The sequence below is a fragment of the Chelonia mydas genome, chromosome 1 (assembly GCF_015237465.2).
Source record: "Chelonia mydas isolate rCheMyd1 chromosome 1, rCheMyd1.pri.v2, whole genome shotgun sequence".
Lineage (NCBI taxonomy): Eukaryota > Metazoa > Chordata > Testudines > Cheloniidae > Chelonia > Chelonia mydas.
Window position 1 is genome coordinate 188,308,295 of NC_057849.1, and position 18,488 is coordinate 188,326,782.

Genomic DNA, 18,488 nt, shown 5'->3' on the forward strand with positions numbered 1-18,488 from the left:
ACTGGGTATCTGGGTGCTGGAAACAGGAGCACTTCTTAAGCTGTTTTCAGTTAAGCCTGCAGCTTCTGGGGGACGTGGTTCGGACCTGGGCCTGTGTTTGTAGCAGGCTAGTGTGTCTGGCTCAACAAGGCAAGATACTGAAGTCCCAAGCTGCCAGGGAAAATGGGCTCAGAGGTAGTCCCAGCACACCAGGTGGCAGTTCACAAGGGGATCTTTGTGACCCGACCTGTCACACCCTGTCCCCATCTCTCCAAAAAGAGGAATGGGCAACTGATTTTTCCAGTCAAAGGAGAGTTACTCTTCCAAGGCAGCTATTCCTCAGCAGCAGCACATGGAGCAGAAATATGTATTTCTCATTTAGATTAATAAAGCCCCCCTCAATGTCAATATTAGTCAATATTCCTTAATGAACCCAGTCATTGCTGTCAACTGCTGGAATGTTGATCCATGAAGTGATCCTTTTCTTACATGCTGCTGTTGACTTGCCTTGGCTCCTTTAAAGATGATTACACCAAAACTCTATTTCACACAAAAGTTTGGTAGGATGGAAATGGAAACAACCATTTGTCAAGTGTTGTTGTCCATTTGCATTTTCAACTCTTCCCTTCCCTTCACACTCCTTCCCAGTCTTCTGTATTCACAGGGTACATGACAGGCAACTGTGTCTGTCTATTGACTTTTGCCATCACAAAATCTACAATGTGAAGGTTGCAAGAAAGACAGAAAGTCTGTCTTATGATCAGAAAACCTACGGCTTGTTGGGATTTCCAAGCCTACCATCATTAACTTTTCTGGTTCCTCTGCTGCAACTACCATGCTGCCAATATCCATTCACAACACTTGACTGAAATTAATAGACAGTTATGATGTATCCGATACACTGATTAGCGCAGCACGTGCACATCCTGCCTGCAACCTTTGGCAGGCACATGTGCCAAACACATCAAAGCAGCATCTTCATTGTCGTTAGTATTATTATCGTGTATTACCACTGCTACAGCTGGTTAAAAATCAGAGTTTCTGTCTCCTGAGAAATTTCTAAATTTGTTTTTGTCACATACTGGGGTGAAAATTTTGGGGACAAGATTTGTGGAATGGAAAATTCCAGAGAATATGGATTTGGAAGTGTCAAAATATTTTGTTTGGAGGTTTTTGGTAAAATGACACATTTTGGTTCTTGATTGTCACAATGTTTTGTTTTGGGTCAGTTCATCAGTGAACTGCATCTATCTGAGCTGCTCTGGTGCTTCATGGGAGTTGCAGTCAGGTGCCTCATGTCCCAGTGGCTTGAGACTCCATGGGTTTGCATCTCCCAGAGCATACACCAAGGGCATCCCACGAAAATGTCTAGAACTTCAATGAATTTGCCACAATATACATACCGGAGAAATTATAATAGCTTTACGAGACTATTGCAAGGAACTTGACAGTGCTGCACTTGAGCAGAGTCCAAAAATGAAATATCGTAAGGAAAACCTATACCACTAAAATCTTCACAGCAGATGTTTGCAGGTAATAAATGTGGCTGAAAGGCTCTCCATACTCAGTGCAGCCTAGTGGATAGAGCACTGGACTGTGTCTTAGGGGACTTGGGCTCAATTCCTGGCTCTGCCATTGGCCTGCTGGGTGACCTTGGACAAGTCACTTTCCTTCCTTGAACCTCAGTTTCTCCCTCTGTAAAATGAGGAAATTGATTTTGACCTGCTTTGTAAAGTGCTGTGGCATCTACAGATGAAAGGTGCTATATAAGAGCTGGATTATTAAGTACAATGAGACTGTGCAATTGTAAAATAGGAATAAGAGACAATAGTTTAATGGCAACCACTATACTTGAGTCTGCTGAATATAAAAATTGAGCTGACTTACAATTACATTGTGACCTTTGCTCTACAGAACAACATAAGTAGTCTCTACTATAAAGCATTCATATTGAATGACTAATTAATATATGCAGTAGGGATGATTTTTACATTACTCATCAGTATTGCCCATGGCTAAGCACAGCATAAGCATTAATAATTAAGTATCATCCCAGCCTGCTTCCAGCCCTACTTAGCAACATGAGAAACATCTTTCAAAAGTAACATTAAAGGTAAGGGTATGGGAGCAGAAAGGGCAGGCAGTACAGATAAATACCAGTTCTTCCAGAGCTTGTATCTCTGTTTGAAATTCACACCTGTTCCCATATCTGAAACAGATATCAGTACTAGAATTCACCTTTACAAAACCTGACTTGATTAAATATTTGGACTCCATTTTAGACATTGCCAGTACTATAAAGGTTTAGTTCCTGAATGTGTTGTTTACTATTATTTCTTTCTCGATTTTTTTCCTATCTGTTTTACAAACAGAATCCATCTACAACATCTCTCGCTTGGACTAGAGAAGATGACTAGCTTGGCTAGGAAGATGACAGATGCACTGTTTACATAAACGGCTAAGCACTAGTTCACTGTGACAGATGGGGTTATATTACTTGTCATTCAGAGGTATTTGCACAGCCACCAAGCATCACTGAAAATGTTTTTCAATTCCAGGTTTCATTATTTTTAGCATGAATGATTAATTCATTTGAAAAATACTTCACAAAAGTAAATTATTAGTTGTTCTCTGTTTTAAAAGCTTTCAGATCATTTGGGAACAGAAATACTAACTTGTGACTTAGGCAGCCAAACACACAATATGAAGAGTGGAAGCAAGTGTTGTAATGACCTCACATGTAAGCCTAAAGTTATTTGGACCAAGTGTCCGGCCAGTACTTATGAATGACTGATAAATTTGAAGAAAGCCAGGATTGACTAATGAACTCTTCACAAAACTAGAAGGGACTAAGTTCAGACTAAGATTTCTGAAACAGTTTAAGGGAGCTTGCCTCCTGCCAAATCTCACTGAATTTCCACAGGATCCGAGCACCCAACCAGAGCGCTGCACAGGACTATTTCTTTAAAATCCCATTCCCATCCCGCCCTGCAATTCTCACTCCCACCCATGCCCACATTGTTCCTTGCATTTTTATCTTGCACCCTCCTGCAAAAACCTCAGATCCCGCAAATCTCACCAGACAGACAGATTCCCCCGTGCTACTTTTAAAAAGTCAGTTAGCGTGTGTGTGTGTATATATATATACACAAAAAAACCCACAGAATTCAGACACACTTTTACAACCAACAGAAAAAAAAATCTTGCTTAAACCATATAAAAATATAACTCCTGTTATAATAGACATCAAATCTCTTTCTATCCCTTGCTTAAATTTAAGTATTAAAACCTTTATTTAAAACAGAAAAACTTGCTTTACATTGCTGAAATTCTATTTCTGAAAACTGAGGAGAGATTTAGTGTTTTCCTGCAAATTACTGCAGGTTTCCCCCTCAAGCCCACCCGCACATAGTACATTTTACTTGGATAACAACATCCCAGAATTGTCATAATAAATATCAGAACAACAAATAATGTTGCAAGTGATACAAACTCATGCTTCAGGGCATAAACCAACTTCTACCTATTGGGGGGGATTGGAGTAAACTTTCTGTGAGGGCATGTTACTATATGATAATCCTCTGAAGCAGGTGGTACTGGCTATGGTCAGCAATAAGTACTAGACTTGATGGCACAGTGGTCTCAACAATTCCTATATAGCGTTCAGTAGAAAGACTTAAGTGCTAGACTGCTTCATTCCTGTTTTACTACCTATAGATGAGAAGTAGATCCCAAATTGAATGTCAATTGATCGCAGAGATTAAGGGTTCCTCAATTCCGGAAGGTGTTCAGACACAGGCATTACCCGAGCAGAACAATGATTCATCTAGTCTAGCACCCTGGCTCCACCAGCGCTGGATGCTTCCCAGGGAAGGTCACTCCCTCTTCAATAATTTACCCTCTTGTGTAATAATACACCATAGAGGTGCGTGGGAGGAGAGAATGTTTCTTGACCTCAGCTGGTGATCAGCTGACCCCGCCTCCCAGCAGAAGATGGTAAATAACCCCGGAAATTAAATTTTACCCTAGCTAATCACACACCTTGCAGTCAGTGGCAACCAACACTGGCAATGGTTGTTTCAAACCAAACAAAATAAAAAAAACCCAACAAACAGAAACAGCCCCAGCCCAGCCTAGAGAAGGTAATTTGGGGGTACTACTCACATCTCCTAGAGCTGGGTGATGAAAGCAGTGTCACTCGCACAGGGGCTTTGTCTTGGGGTGAGCCCCTCAAAAGAATCGGCTGCCCTCCCCCAACCCGCAGGTGTGTTCACACCGCCCCCTCCCAGCGCCCAGCCCCGAGGTTTGGAAAGTGTTTCTTTTTAACCAACCAGCGCAGGCGCCGAAACTTGTCCCGAGAGGAACAGCAACCCCCCACCCCCACCCCACCCGGAACCCCGTGCGCGGAGCAGTTCCCAGCCAGTCCCGGGCAGGGCACAGCGGGAGGCGAAGAGCCGCGTGCGGGGCGGGGAAGGGGCGCCCCCCTGTGCAGCACCGAGCGCGCCCCAGGACCGACATCCCTGTCCAAGGGCAGCATCTCCCCCGCAATGCCCCCGGCCCGGGCACGCGTGGCGGGCTGGCTAGCGCGGGACATCGGCACGACACTGACCGGGGGGGGCCTTAACCCGCGCCCTATCCCTCCCGGGGCACCTCACGCCCCTGGCTGCAGCGGGGGGCGGCTCATCCCCACGCCGAGCTGCCCTGGCCCCCGGCGGCGGCGCGCAGAGAGGACGCGTTACCTGGGATGGCCAGATGGGCCAGCGGGAAGGTGCTGAGGGCGGGGGCGAGGGAGCCCATCCAGTCCGCGTTGCTGCCCTCTGCCCTCCTCCCGCCGCTTCGCCGGGGCTGCGAGCTCGCCGCCAGCCTGCTGCCCGCCATCAGCTCCCGCCGCGCCGCCCACCCTTCGCCTCTCCCGGGGCGGCCTCCGGCTCCTGCCGCCGCCGCGCTGGCTGCGCGCAACTTCGCACCGCCCGGCCCCGGAGGAGCCCGGGGACATGCCCAGCCGGCAGAGGAATCACGCGGCGGAGGGGCCGGCTCCCGGCTTGTGTGACAGGTGCTCTGCCCCGCGCCGGGGCCAGGTGGAAAGCCGCCGGGCCCGCTGCCAGCGCCCAGCCCCACGGGCAAACATCCTCCCTCTCGGCCCCGGCCCCGCCCCAGCGAGAAGGCGTGAGCAGCCTCGCTGCCCTCGCCGAGATCAGCGTTGCAGGACAAGTTGGCCGGCGATTTGTCAAGGTCTGACTGGACGCCCGGGGGGAGGTTTGCCTCCGCCCCGCGGCTGGAGGGCCTGAGGCGTGGCGGCGGGGCCCCCTGTCTTTTTAAAAGCACCAACCGATTGTCGATCAACCACCAAGTACAAGCGCGGGCTTTAAGGAAGAAAGGGGGGAAAGTGGCTCTGGCAGCACAACTTCACATCTAATAAAAACATCTTGGTAAGAAATCTCCAAACCTAGGAGAACCTGCCCAGGGGAAGACATGAGCAGAGCGGTCCTGGGGGTGGGCATCAGAAAAATGCTTTATTGGTCAGTGCTGCAACCATGGGTGTCTGAATGTCTCAATTTCAATCAATCTTTTTCGTTTCTAGGCGGGAGGAAAGGGGAAATGTTTCTCAGGTACAGGCTGGCATTTCTGGGAAAAAGAAAGAACCAAACCCCCCCCCCCTCCCTTCCACACCCCCAAAGAATAGCCAATAGCCCATGATTAGGACACTCAGCTGGGCTGTGGGAGAAGGAGTTTCAAGTCCCTTGTGTGCCTGATTGAGTAACACAACCACTGGGCTATCCAGAGTCCGGCTCTGTTTGGTTGTTTATACAAAGTGGAACAGCTCCAACAGGAGAGAGAGACACCAACTAGTCAATGCCACCAGTTAGGGGCTGGAACAGCATTCTGGCACTTATGCATCATGAAGAACACCATTTTGCTCTCAAAAATAGTAGGGATTACTCCACTGGTCAATACCCAGTGATTAGAGCACTCACAGGGGGGAGGAGGAGGAAGGATAGAGACTCAAGCTCAGTTCCCTGGTGTGAAGCAGGGATTTGAGCCTGGATCTCCAACCTCCCATATGAGTGGCCTAACCCCTGAGTGATTGGCTATTCAGGGATGGGTTGGTTTTTTCTCCCTCCCTCCCTCATTTTTTCATTACAAACTTCAAGAGGGCTTTCTTTAATCCCATTGCAGAAAGAAAAAATATTTGGAATCTCAGATTTTTGCAGGATAGGAAATCTTGCCCAGCTCTCTTCATAACAAGGGAAAAGAAATTACATGGTCCCATGTCAAATTGTACGTTCACTGCACAGTTTCAAATAATAAAGTATTAATCCTTCTTTTAAATAGTGAAATAGATGCAGACACATTCAAGGTACAAACTGAAGTGAGCATATCCACCTAGCTCATGGAAGAGCATCTGATAAAGCTTCACATTCCTTTTGGAATTAAACTTCCCAATCCACAGTGGGCATAGCCACAGGCTGCCATAATGCAAATACCTATTGATACTGACATTAGGATCAGAATCACTTACATGTACTATATGCCAAGGGCCTTTGGTCCATCATTCACCAAAAGCTTCATCCCTTTATCGTCATTCCCCCCCAGGGCAGTAATTATTCTCTGAATATTCAACCGTGAAACCCACTCAACTATCTGAGGAGTCCAAAAACCTAATACAGATGGAATAAATGTGCATAGATCAACGTACTAGGGAGGAAATAGTCCACCTAATATAAAATTCAAATGTACTATATTCAGATATCAAACAGGTACATTGGTATATATGTGCAGTAATAGGGCTATTTGGACTATCATTTTGTAGCTTCAGGAGAATGGGAATGAATGAGGCAAGACCACCCCGTCTTACACACAACAGTTATTTAATGCAGCCATAGCCCTCACACAGCAGTACCTGCATCCTCGAGATCAGAGTTGGTTACAGGCAGCCCCACACTCAATAACATTGCCTTCCACACTTTCCATTTGCGGAGCCTCTCTCAAACCACACTCACCTGCTACACAGCTGGGTGGGGGAATGGGAAACCTATAAGAGAAAGCACATAGCAAATCATTTTATAGAATTTCTATAGGCTTGTCCTCAGTACAAAATTTTATATGGTTACAACACAACTGTGCAAAGTTGAATCAACTTGCATGATACTGATCAGGACTCTGTGGTCAGCATAGAGTAGGCTAACTTGTGTCTAAATTAGTATGATGCACACAACTAGCTGACAACACTGTCTACAGTGCCAAAGTCATGATCAGCATTGTGTTGGCTAACTCAACTCTTCATAATTGTTTACTAACAGCATACATTTTTAATAATGAAAACAAGGCTTATATGGTCACAAAGGCCTCCATGTCCGTTTCAAGCCCCACCTCAGCCACAATAAATCTTTTCAGACTTCAAGAAAGCCTTCATTTCTGTGGGCACAATAAAACATACCTCCAGAATAACTCGTATCATAGTGGAATCCGTTAAAGCACTGCTAAATTTAAATCCTTAGCAATTTTCTTAGCAGCTGTTAATATGAGTCTGTGTTAAAGAGTATTGTGCTGTATAAGCTGGGTAACAAAGAAATATCTTTCTTGTTAGCCATCCTGCTTGGCTTTCTCATTTTCAGATCCAACTGAGTTATTGCAACATGTCTTAGATACCCTTCCTGGCTGTCCTCCCAGGTCATCTTCCAGAGCCTCTCTTGGGCCTGTGATAAAGCAAACTATTTCCAATACAAGAGGCAAATCCTAAATATTGTATTATTCCTCAATATCCAGGGCATCTAAGCAGACTCTTGCTCTCCCCTCAAGAACTTATCCTTTAGTCAAATTGGAAGCAGCATAGCCTCCAGGGAACAAGCACAGTCTAGAATTCACCTATTGTTGACTCTAATGCCTTTTCTACCATCCCACCGCTGTGTGACCTCAGGCAAGTCACAGTTTTCTGCGCCTGTATCATTGATATAGTACGTACCTAGCCATTATCATGGGATGGAGTTGAGGTTCACTTAAAAATACTTACATAAGGTTTCACATTCTCTATATTCCAGACACTAGGCCAATCCTGCAGTTCCTCCACTTAATACTTGTAACTTCTGAGATCTGTCACCATTTCTTCTTCGTAGTCTCTCATGTTGCCACAGAGGCTCCTAGAAAGCCTCATGTAGCCTGAATTCTGAAATCTGATCCCCAAGGATTACATTTTTTTCATTGGTGCTGGTCATGGCATCTTGGAGGTCAGCCAGGTGTCTGTTTTCTGTAGAGTACTTGCACTCTGCTTCATCATCTCTGCCTTTGTATTTATTTATTTATTTATTGCTGTATGCATATTTGGCAAATCTGCGTAGAGATGCACATTTGGCATATCTGACAGATTTAACTCCTCATGCAGCAGGACCCAGACGCTCGAGCGAGTATGTTGTAGGACTTCTTTTTCTGAAGGGCACTCTGAAAACAGCGGGAACAAAATAGAAGTCAGATCCCACAGTTCAGAGTCCCAAACTCTTCTCCTGCAAAGATGGCTTGTAAAAATGGGCCTAATCAGGCAGCAGTAGAAAGCAGAACCTTTCTTTCTGGATCGAAGTTGCGTTTTGCACAACTTAAACTTGTTTTATATAAGTTTTACACTGATTGTTACTATTATTTGGTCTCTTAGTAAAGTAGTGCACAACATGCCTGCTTCTCCTTACTGTTTGATTCCTCCTCCTGTCCCAGTGGTAGCGGAGGCCTAAATAAAAAGAAGTCATTCTTCTGTAGTACATTTTAACATCTGCATGTTTTTCTGACCATCCAGCTATTGCAATGTCAATCAGCAAGGGGAACAGTTGCATGCGAAAAAAAGCTGACACCACACAGCGTTGCCCCACGACTGGTCAAATAAAGCCCGGACAGTATAGCAATAGGAATAAGCAACACTTTGGTTCCTCTTTTGCATCGGCTCAGCAACAGAACTGGAACAAGAACCATCATTATCTGGGCATTGGCTGGGCCAAAGAGGGAGTGGTGATCAGATCAGGGAGGATGTCAGCAGAGTCAGATGTAATCTTACCCCAACTGGCACTAAATAAGAATTCTAGATTTGCACTGCCATTAAATTTAAAATCTACTGAGCCAACTGTGAACTTCTGCATGCTCCCAAGGCCTGCAATTATCACATTACAGCTTCTTGCATGCTTGCTCATACACCACACCTGTTGTGTGTGCATGCATATGAACACATACACTGGATTCCATCTGTATCCACAAAAAAGCAATGGCCCTGAATCAGATCTTACTCACACTGTTGTAATTCTATTCAATGGAGTTACCCCAACATATAGCAAAATGACAGCAGAATCAGTCCTTACATTACTGCTGCATTAAGGTTGTGTAGTTAAGCATTCGTAAATCAGGAAATGTGAACAGTAAGACTGCAGCTGTCAATTTACTCTGACCCCTTGTCCACAGACATTATGATATAGGATAAAATTTAGGGTACAGCTACATTTCAAGCTAGGTGTATAATTCCCAGCTCAAGGAGAGACATACTCATACTAGCATGATAAAAATAGAGTGTAGCTGTATCAGTGCAAGCAGCAGGAGGGGCTAGCTGCCCCGAGTACAGGCCTAAAGTCTCAGATAGGCATGCAGCCAGGGTGGCTAGCTTCTCACGCTGCTACAACTGCACTCTGTTTCTGGTGTCCTAGCTTGACCAGAGCTAGCACAGGTATTTCGCCTCAAGTTGGAAATCACATCTCCAGGTGTCAGCTAGTCAGTACAACTGTGTAGAAATTGGTGCAGTTTCCACACCCAGGGAGAGTAAAGGAATAACAGTATAAACCAACTAACATGAGAGGCTAAAGAGTAAGGGCATGTCTACACTGGCAGAGCTACAGCACTGGGAGTTACCGCACCGCTCAGAGAGTGCTGATTGGGAACCACTGTTGTGTGTTCACGCTGTCAGCTGCCTGAGCAATAGCATGTTCACACTTGCGACACTTGCAGTGATATTTGGAGTGGTGCACTCTGGGCAGCTATCCCGCAGAGCACCTCTTTCTCTTCTGCTGCTAAGAGTTGTGGGAAGACTGAAGAGGTAGTGGGCCATCCTGGGTCCTGTCCCAATGCCCCGTGATGCATTGCTTCTCATCCCAGCAATCCCTCTGCTTCCATCTGCATTGGGCACCATCTTTCAACAGTTTGTGTATTGCGCGCCCTGCCTCTTCAGGCTGCAGGAATAGATCCCGAACTGTTGTTCAGTATGCTGCTCGCTCTGACCAACACGTCACGAGTGGCAGCGGAGTTATTCCTTAAACTACAAAGGCAAGAGGAGTGTGACATTGATCTCGCCATGTGCAGTAACTATGGCACGAGATTGCTTGTGGCATTCACAGAGGTGCTGACCACTGTGGAATGCCGCTTTTGGGCTTGGGAAACAAGCACTGAGTGGTGGGATCACATCGTCATGCATGTCTGGGTTGATGAGCAGTGGCTGCAAAACTTTCGGATGAGGAAAGCCACATTCATGGGACTGTGTGATGAGCTTGCCCCAGCCCTGCGGCGCAAGGACATGAGCATGAAAGCTGCCCTGCCGTTGGAGAAGTGTGTGGTGATTGCACTGGGGAAGCGGGCTACTCCAGACTGCTATCAATCAGTCGCTATTCAGTTCGGAGTGGGAAAGTCGACCATTAGACTCGTGTTGACAGAAGTCTGCAGGGCCATTAATCGCATCTTGCGCCGAAAGACTGACTCTGGGCAACGTGTGTGCTTAACATTGTGGATGGCTTTGCACAAATGGGGTTCCCTAACTGCGGAGGGGCAATAGATGGCATGCACATTCCAATTCTGGCACCAGACCGCCTAGCCACCGAGTACATTAATCGCAAGGGGTGTTTCTCAATGGTTCTCCAGGCGCTTGTAGATCACCGTGGGTTTCACAGACATTAACGCAGGCTGGTCCAGAAAGGTGCATGGCACACGCACCTTTCAGAACACTGGTCTGTTTAGGAAGCTGCAAGCAGGGATTTTCTTCCTGACCAGAAGATCACCGTAAGGGAAGTCGAAATGCTCATTGTGATCCTGGGAGACCCCGCCTACCCCTTAATGCCATGGCTTATGAAGCCATACATGGGGCAACTTGACAGCAGCAAGGAGCGGTTCAACAACAGGCCGAGCAACTGTAGAATGACTGTGGAGTGTGCTTTTGGCCTTTTAAAAGCCTGCTGGCACTGCCTCTATGAGAAGCTGGACCTGGCCGATGACAATATTCCTATGCTTATAGCCACATGCTGTATGCTTCATATTTCTGAAGGGAAGGGTGAAAGTTTCACTCAGGTCTGGACCGCAGAGGCTGAGTTTGACCAGGGCTATTAAAGGGGCACAGCGCGGGGCCATAAGGATCAGGGATCCCTTGAGGCAGCAATTTGAAGTTGAAAGCCTCTAATATTTGTTGCTATGCCCGGGAGGTGCAGTGCTTGTAATTCTAGGAGGTGATTGGTGCAGACGATGCAATATGTGGGTTTAACATAATTGTATGCTGCTTTGCAGGGCTCTTTTTGCTTTCAGTTAATAGAATAAAGATTGCTTTCAAACCAACACAATTATTTTATTAAAAAAGAACAACTGGAGGAGAGAGTCAAACAAACAAACAAACAAAACAGTAGTGAGGGGGATGGGGGAAGGGAAGGTCCCGGGAGGAGGTGGGGTTTCAGGGCAGCTAAAGATTTGTGTATGTCTAGGGATCAGATCCAGCCTTTTCCTTTGGGGTACAATGCAGCAGATACTGTGCTTCACCAGGGCCAAACTGCAGAGGGATGGGTGTTGAGTGCAGTGGGTAGTGGGAGTCCGTAGGGCTGGACTGTGACAGGGCAGGAGTGGAATGCAGCGAGTATAGACTGGAGCCAAGAGGTTGATAAGAGTGTGTTGGCAGTGTCTGGGGGGAGCATGGGAAAGAGTTTTGCGACAGCAGCTGCAGGGGAGGGAAGGCATGGAGCTGCTCGGTTTGAAGAGCTAGTACAGTATTGCCTGGAGCTTGTCTGCTTGGCGCTCCATAATCTTTAAGAGCTGCTCCGTGGCTTTGTTCTGGTGCGCTGCATTCTCCTTTTGGTCCCTCTTCGCGCTGTCCCGACACTCCTTCAATTCTTGTTTTTCGGCTGCGGAAAGCATCATGACATCACACAGAAAGTCCTCCTCAGTTCTTCTTGGCCGCTTTCTAATTCTGCGCAGCTGTTCAGCCGGCGATAACAAAGAGGGAAGCTGTGCTCCCAAGGTCATCTCTGTGAAGTTTAAATGCAACATTTTAAAGAAGCAGTATTGTTTGCAAACACAGAGAACACTGATTCAGTGATTTAAAACACAGCCAGTAGTCTCACACCTGTCACTAACTGGCTGACCCCAGGCAAGCACAGATGAGCCACAAGACCCCCAAAATGGTGAGTAGCCGCAGGGGCAGGGGAAATCACTCTTCCCAGTCTCTGCTGTTCACTGGGCACGTGGCTCTTGGGGAGAGCCAGCCCTGGGTGGTGGGTTGGGCGGGTGGATGATAATCATTCCTGTCCCGACACTTTTCACAGGATGTGATCATTATGGAATATATCTTGCTGCTGAGGGTGAGCAGGGAATCAAGGGAGGGTCTTCTCTAAGACTGCGGCTTCCACCCTGGCCTTTATGTGACTCACTTGTGTGCAGCAATGGCTCCCCCCGCCCGCACCATGGCACAGTGGTGTGGGAAAGTTACCGTTAATGGGGCAAAAAACAAAGGAGCTCTGCCGAAGAACCTGCGGCAGAGCATTGCCCAGTATCTTCACGAGAGTTTCCTGGAGATCTCGGAGGGAGATTCCCATGAACTGAAGGAGTCAATCAACTGCCTGTTCCACCGCTCAGACTAGGCACGAGGTGGGAGACGAGCCAGCTTTCTGCTACCCTCCTGCCCCCCACCAACTCGCTTCAGTGATTCCCGAAATCAAATCCACTTACCAGGGGCCTCCGCTCCTGATTGCGTGTCGCCAACTTCCGACACCTGTGACGGGCTAGGCTCCTCCAGGGTCCAGAAGAGCAGCTGCATGCATCTCTGACCTCCAAGTCATCCTCTGCCTCTGGGTCCCCCTCCCCCTCCACATCCTCATCCAAGATTTCTTCCTCCGGGCTCGGTCCACTCTCGACTGGCATGTGAGCCCCCGAAGTATCCACAGGGGTCTTCGCAGTGGAGGTGGGGTCACCGCTGAGTATCGCGTCCAGCTCTTTGTAGAACTGGCAGCTGGTGGGCGCAGCACCGGAGCGGCGGTTTGCCTCCTGCGCCCTGTGGTAGGCGTTCTGCAGCTCCTTCACTTTGACCCTGCACTCCAGTGCGTCATGGCCCCTTTCTGTCATGTATCGTGAAATATGTCCATAGGTATCATAATTCCTATGGCTGGAGCGCAGCTGGGACAGGACAGCCTCCAATCCCCCAATGCTGATGATGTCCAGCAGCTCGGCATTGCTCCAAGTAGGGGATCTCCTGGTGTGTGGAGCAGGCATGGCCACCTGGAAAGATGCACTGAGACCACTGCACGCATCACCAAGCAAACAGGAAAGGGACTTTCAAAATTCCCAAGGAATTTAAGGGGTGGGGATGACGGTTGGTCATGTGAATGCAGGGCAGTAGAGTTCAAGCCAATGACCAGAGAGGCGAGATCAGGCATTGTGGGACACCTCCTGGAGGCTAGTTGCAGCGCTGTAATCGACCAAGGTGTCCACACCTGCACCGCAGCGCTGTAGCCCTTGTGCAGAAAGCTGTACACCTCTCGACGTGGTTTTTTTTTTACAGTGCTACAACTGCGCAGTTTTAGCACACTAAGTGGCTTGGCAGTTTGTACACCTCAGGAGTTACAGCACAGAAAGCTGCTTCACTGTGCAGAAATTTGCCAGTGTAGCCAGGACCTAAGATAGACTACTTTATTTTATATCTGCATAGTCTGTGGCACTTCTTGCAACATCTTGCCCCTTCCACTTGCTCAGGATGCAAGATTACCAACCTATGTTCACTCATTACTTTAGCACTTATTTCACCTTTGTCTTTGGCTCTAAGAATATGTCTACGCTATAGAGACAATAGCAGCATAGCTAGGTCACTGTAGTTACGCCAGCATTGGCCTGTGAAGTCGACTTAGCCTATATGAATGGAAGGGGTTTTTCATTGGTGTTGGAACACCACCTCCCCAAATGACTCATACTTCCATTGATATAGCTGCATCTACACTGGTGGTTAAATCAGCATAGCTACATCAGTCTGGGGTGTGGACTTTTAAATTAAGAACAAGCCAAAGTCTCTAATTGGGTGATCAAGCACTGTCTGTAATAGAATTTGTGAACTTCATAGGCCTAGTCTACACTTAAAATTTAGGTCAACAGTTAGATTGGTCAGGGTGTGAAAAATCCATACCCCTGCCCAAGATAGCTTTTCCAACATAACCCCAGTGTAGATGCGGCTAGGTTGATGGAAGAATGCTTCTGCTGAACCAGACACTATTAATCTGGGAGGTGGTATTCCTACACCAAAGGAAAAACCCCTTCCATCAGTATAGGGTGCGTGTACACTATGGGATTATGCCAGCATAACTACAGGGACGCAACTATGCTAGTATCATCCCTGTAGTGTAGATATACCCTAAGATTCAAATGTGTAGCTTCTTCCAATATACTTTTTTCAACATCTTAACAGCACATTCTATCTTTCAGGGCTTATACTTTGTGGGCAAGTTCTTCCTTTATAAAGAATAGTGCTTTGTCACATATGAACACATATCTTATACAAATATGCACACAATTTTTCCCCTTAGGGCTACTGTAAATTGAAAAGTGTTGCTCCATCAAATATCCTTCTAGAATCAGAGTACATTAATACTGTAAATTTCAAAGTTTCCTTAATTTTGTATTTTTTTAAAAAGTACAGTATATATGTTTATATATGTATTTTTCATTTGACAGGTTCTCAAACTCTTACTTAAATTCAAGCACCCTGCATAGAGTACTTCATACACTTCCTTTTATATATCATAAAACTTATTTTAATTGCATATAAGAATTTGTTGTTTACAAATCAATCCCTTCTTGCAGAATATTTCCACAATCATTTATTATCATAAGTCTACATCAAGGGAATGTGTCTTCCAATGATAAGGAGCGTATCAAAGCCTAGATGGAAATTCCAGAAGCCATGTGGGGGCTCCTTTACAGAGTATTTAGAATGGAGTGTTATAACCATCCCATTAAACATCTCTGTGGAAGATGCAAACTACTGTTTCTGTTGTGACATTGTTAAAGCTGCAAGTACAACAATTCTATGCGGCTTCCGACCAGTGTAGATTCCATGTTTGAACGATGATCGTGCAGGCTTGCTGAGGCAGTATGAGCAGTCAGGTGATCTGGAGATTTTGGACCATTTTATAGAATTGTTGGATGCCACTTGCTGGCCTCGATGGGAGGAAGTGACAGTCGCGCTTGACTTTACATGGTCAAGCCAGAAGAGCTGGAGCTTAATTCGTTGACTAAGTGTGGCTCAACATCCATGTGCACAAAGCAGGCTGAAGGTTACTCCAAATCAGATTGCCAATCATCTGCTGAAGGTCACCAAAGCCCCTGTTGACAGAATTGTCAAATGACAGATACATGACAAGTGGTGGTGTTTCCTAAGGAGAAATCCAGTTGATAGTATGATGGAGCCATTCACTAGTCTGGAATTGGTTAAAGTGCTGAATGATTTGAAAATGGGTACAGCTCCCAGATATGATAGAATTATACCTGAATGAAACTTCTGGGTCCTCATGCTCAGGAATGGCTCGTTCGGTTTTTCGACAGAGTTCTGCAAGAATCCAGACTGCCTAGAATCTGGTGCCAAGCGAAGGTCATTGCCTTGCTGAAACCTAGGAAAGACCCACGCTTGCCTACTAGCTACAGACCAATTTCACCTCTAAGTGTATGTTTTAAGGTTCTTGAGGGTCTGATTTTGCAAAGAATTTTACCATCTGTGGAAGGCATGCCGGCACCAAAGCAAGCTGGTTTTTGCTGCAGCCATAGAACATATGATCAAGTGCTGGCAATTACAACTTTCATCGAAAATGGATTCCAACATAAGCTGAAGACTGATTCATTTTTCCTGTGTCTGACTGCAGCATACAATATGGTTTGGTACACAGGCCTTGTGGTGAAATTTTCTAGAACTATGCTAAGATGGGTAGTATGTGCAGTGGCTGTTTTTGAGAAATCGCTATTTCCATGTGCATATTGGTGATAAAACAAGTGCTTGGAGACACCAGAAGAATGGCCTCCCGCAAGGATTAGTATTATCTCCAATGATATTCAACTTATATTCAAATGACCTATCACATACTAGGTCTTGCAAGTTTGTTTATGCAGATGACTTATGCCTCGACACTTAGTTACACTCCTTTGACAAACTTGAGTGTGTTCAGAATGCAGATATGGTGGTTATGGCTGATGGTATAGACACCACCGACGATGGCAATATAGAAGTAAGACTGTGTCAAGTGTCTTCCACTTAGACCATGCACAAGTGGGCAGAGAGATGACCATAGTTCTCAATGGTCAGCGAATAAAGCATGAGTTACACTTGAGCTATCTAGGCCTCATATTGGATAGAACTCTCACCCTCTTACAAAGATAGTGACTAAGGTCAAAACGCGCAACAACCTGCTCGGAAGACTGGCCAGAATGACATGGGGCACCAATGCCCAAATGTTACATACTTCAGCTTTGGCACTCTGTTTTTCAGCAACAGAGTATCGCACCCCAATATGGGCTCACTTGTATCACATAAAGATGATCAACATACAACTTAATTCCACCATGCTTATTATTTTAGGTACAATTAAATCAACTCCTTTACCGTGGTTACCGGGTCTCTGCAATATTGCTCTGCTCAGTGTTCAGAGAGAGGTAAGTATAGCAAAACTGATGGCGAAATTGCATGATATGCCACATCTACCGTTAATTAAAGACTTGTTTAATCCTTCATGTCACCCGTTGTGGTTGTTTACCAGTTGAGGGATTTATGGTAAAGGATGCATGGCAAGCTAGGTCAATGTGGGCAGCCACAAACATGACACATATTGTTGAGGACTGCAAAATGACTCAACTTCCTGGAGATCTTTGTACCTTAAACATCATTGATAAGAATTCTGTGGCTTCGCTTGACAAGATTGCATATGCCAAATAAATTAATTTTTCAAGTAGATTGACAAAAATATGATCATTTCTAGGTGTTAAGTATTTAATTGTGTGAAAAATAATTTACAGCTGTATGTATTCACACAGCAAACTGATCTAAGACTCTCCTGCATCCAGGAGACAACAGAAAGCGTGGGTTTAGGATCTAGTTAACTGTGTATTGCAGCCCAGCTTCCCCTCCAGTTGAGGTCAATTAGTATATTTGTCATTGACTTTAAAAGGAGCAAAAGCAGGCCCCAATATCTCAGCACAACCCCTATGCTATTCCAATCGCCAATATTTTTCATTGAATTAAGGCCATAGAATTGCAGATGCTATCAAAGCTCTGAACATAGAGAAGATTTTCATGTGGCTGCATCAGCTTGTGCAGTACTTTTCTTGGTAGTTCAGTTCATTTAATTTGAGTTTGTTTTCTGTAATTCATCACTGCCGTTCACCCTCCCATGCCCCTCACTCTTTGGTTTAGCATCTATTTGGCTATCAAATGCAGCTATTTGTTTAAAGTAAATCATTAACTGTATAGCCTGTTTTGTTTTTCATGATGGAAAGGCTTTCTGGCACCAGAACGGTCTCTTCATGTATCTGTACAGCACTTAGCATAATACAGCTCTCATTCTTATTGGGACATTTGGATGCTACCATAATATCTATACGATTAAAATAAATAAAAATGGAAAAACGAAATGTGGGTTCCCATGGATTCTACAACTCCATCCTTTGCTGAATAGTTCTGCTCCAGAACCTATGTTTTCCTTTGTCCAAAAAGGTTGTTTCCAGAACTTTCTGTGGCAAAAAATCATTTTATAAATATGAATGAAGTGTAACTGGTGCAGAATCATATCTTTGAGTTTAACAGCCTGAAACAACAGTGCTGAGAGGCATGGACTGTCCCATTCATCTCATTAGCATGTTCATTTTGAAACCTAAAAGGTGAGACTTTAATGGTCAGCACTAACTGCTTCACTGGTTATCTTTAGCAGAAACACCAAGTGTCATTCTCCCACATCTAAATCACCTCCCGTACGTACCAGGTGTCAGAACCCAACGTGACCTATTCCCTTGCCAAAATCGCTAGCTCCCTCCGGCCCAGAAGACTTCTACAATTTATTTATATGTGGTCAACACAGAAACTTGCAGCAGTGACATTTATAAATTTAGGCTAGAGTTGAAAAAACTACTCATTATCATCATCTTCCAAGGACCAGTCCAGCAAACACACTTACACATGCTCAACTTGAAGTCAGTGAGACTAAGTGTTTAAAGTTAAACTCATGTTTAAGTGTTGGCAGGATTGATGCCTAAACAAACATTACTAGGGATAT

The 18,488-nt window shown here is 45.6% G+C and overlaps 1 protein-coding gene across 1 annotated transcript in view; it reads right to left on the minus strand.

Moving 5' to 3' along the window:
• PLCXD2 (phosphatidylinositol specific phospholipase C X domain containing 2) overlaps nucleotides 1–5,245 on the minus strand; it is a 34,442-nt gene extending 29,197 nt beyond the window's left edge. The window contains exon 1 of the mRNA XM_037907368.2: nucleotides 4,719–5,245. Within this exon, the coding sequence (XP_037763296.1) occupies nucleotides 4,719–4,857 (139 nt within the window). The 5' untranslated portion in view covers nucleotides 4,858–5,245. The remainder of the gene's footprint in view (nucleotides 1–4,718) is intronic.
• Nucleotides 5,246–18,488: the final 13,243 nt, after the last annotated feature.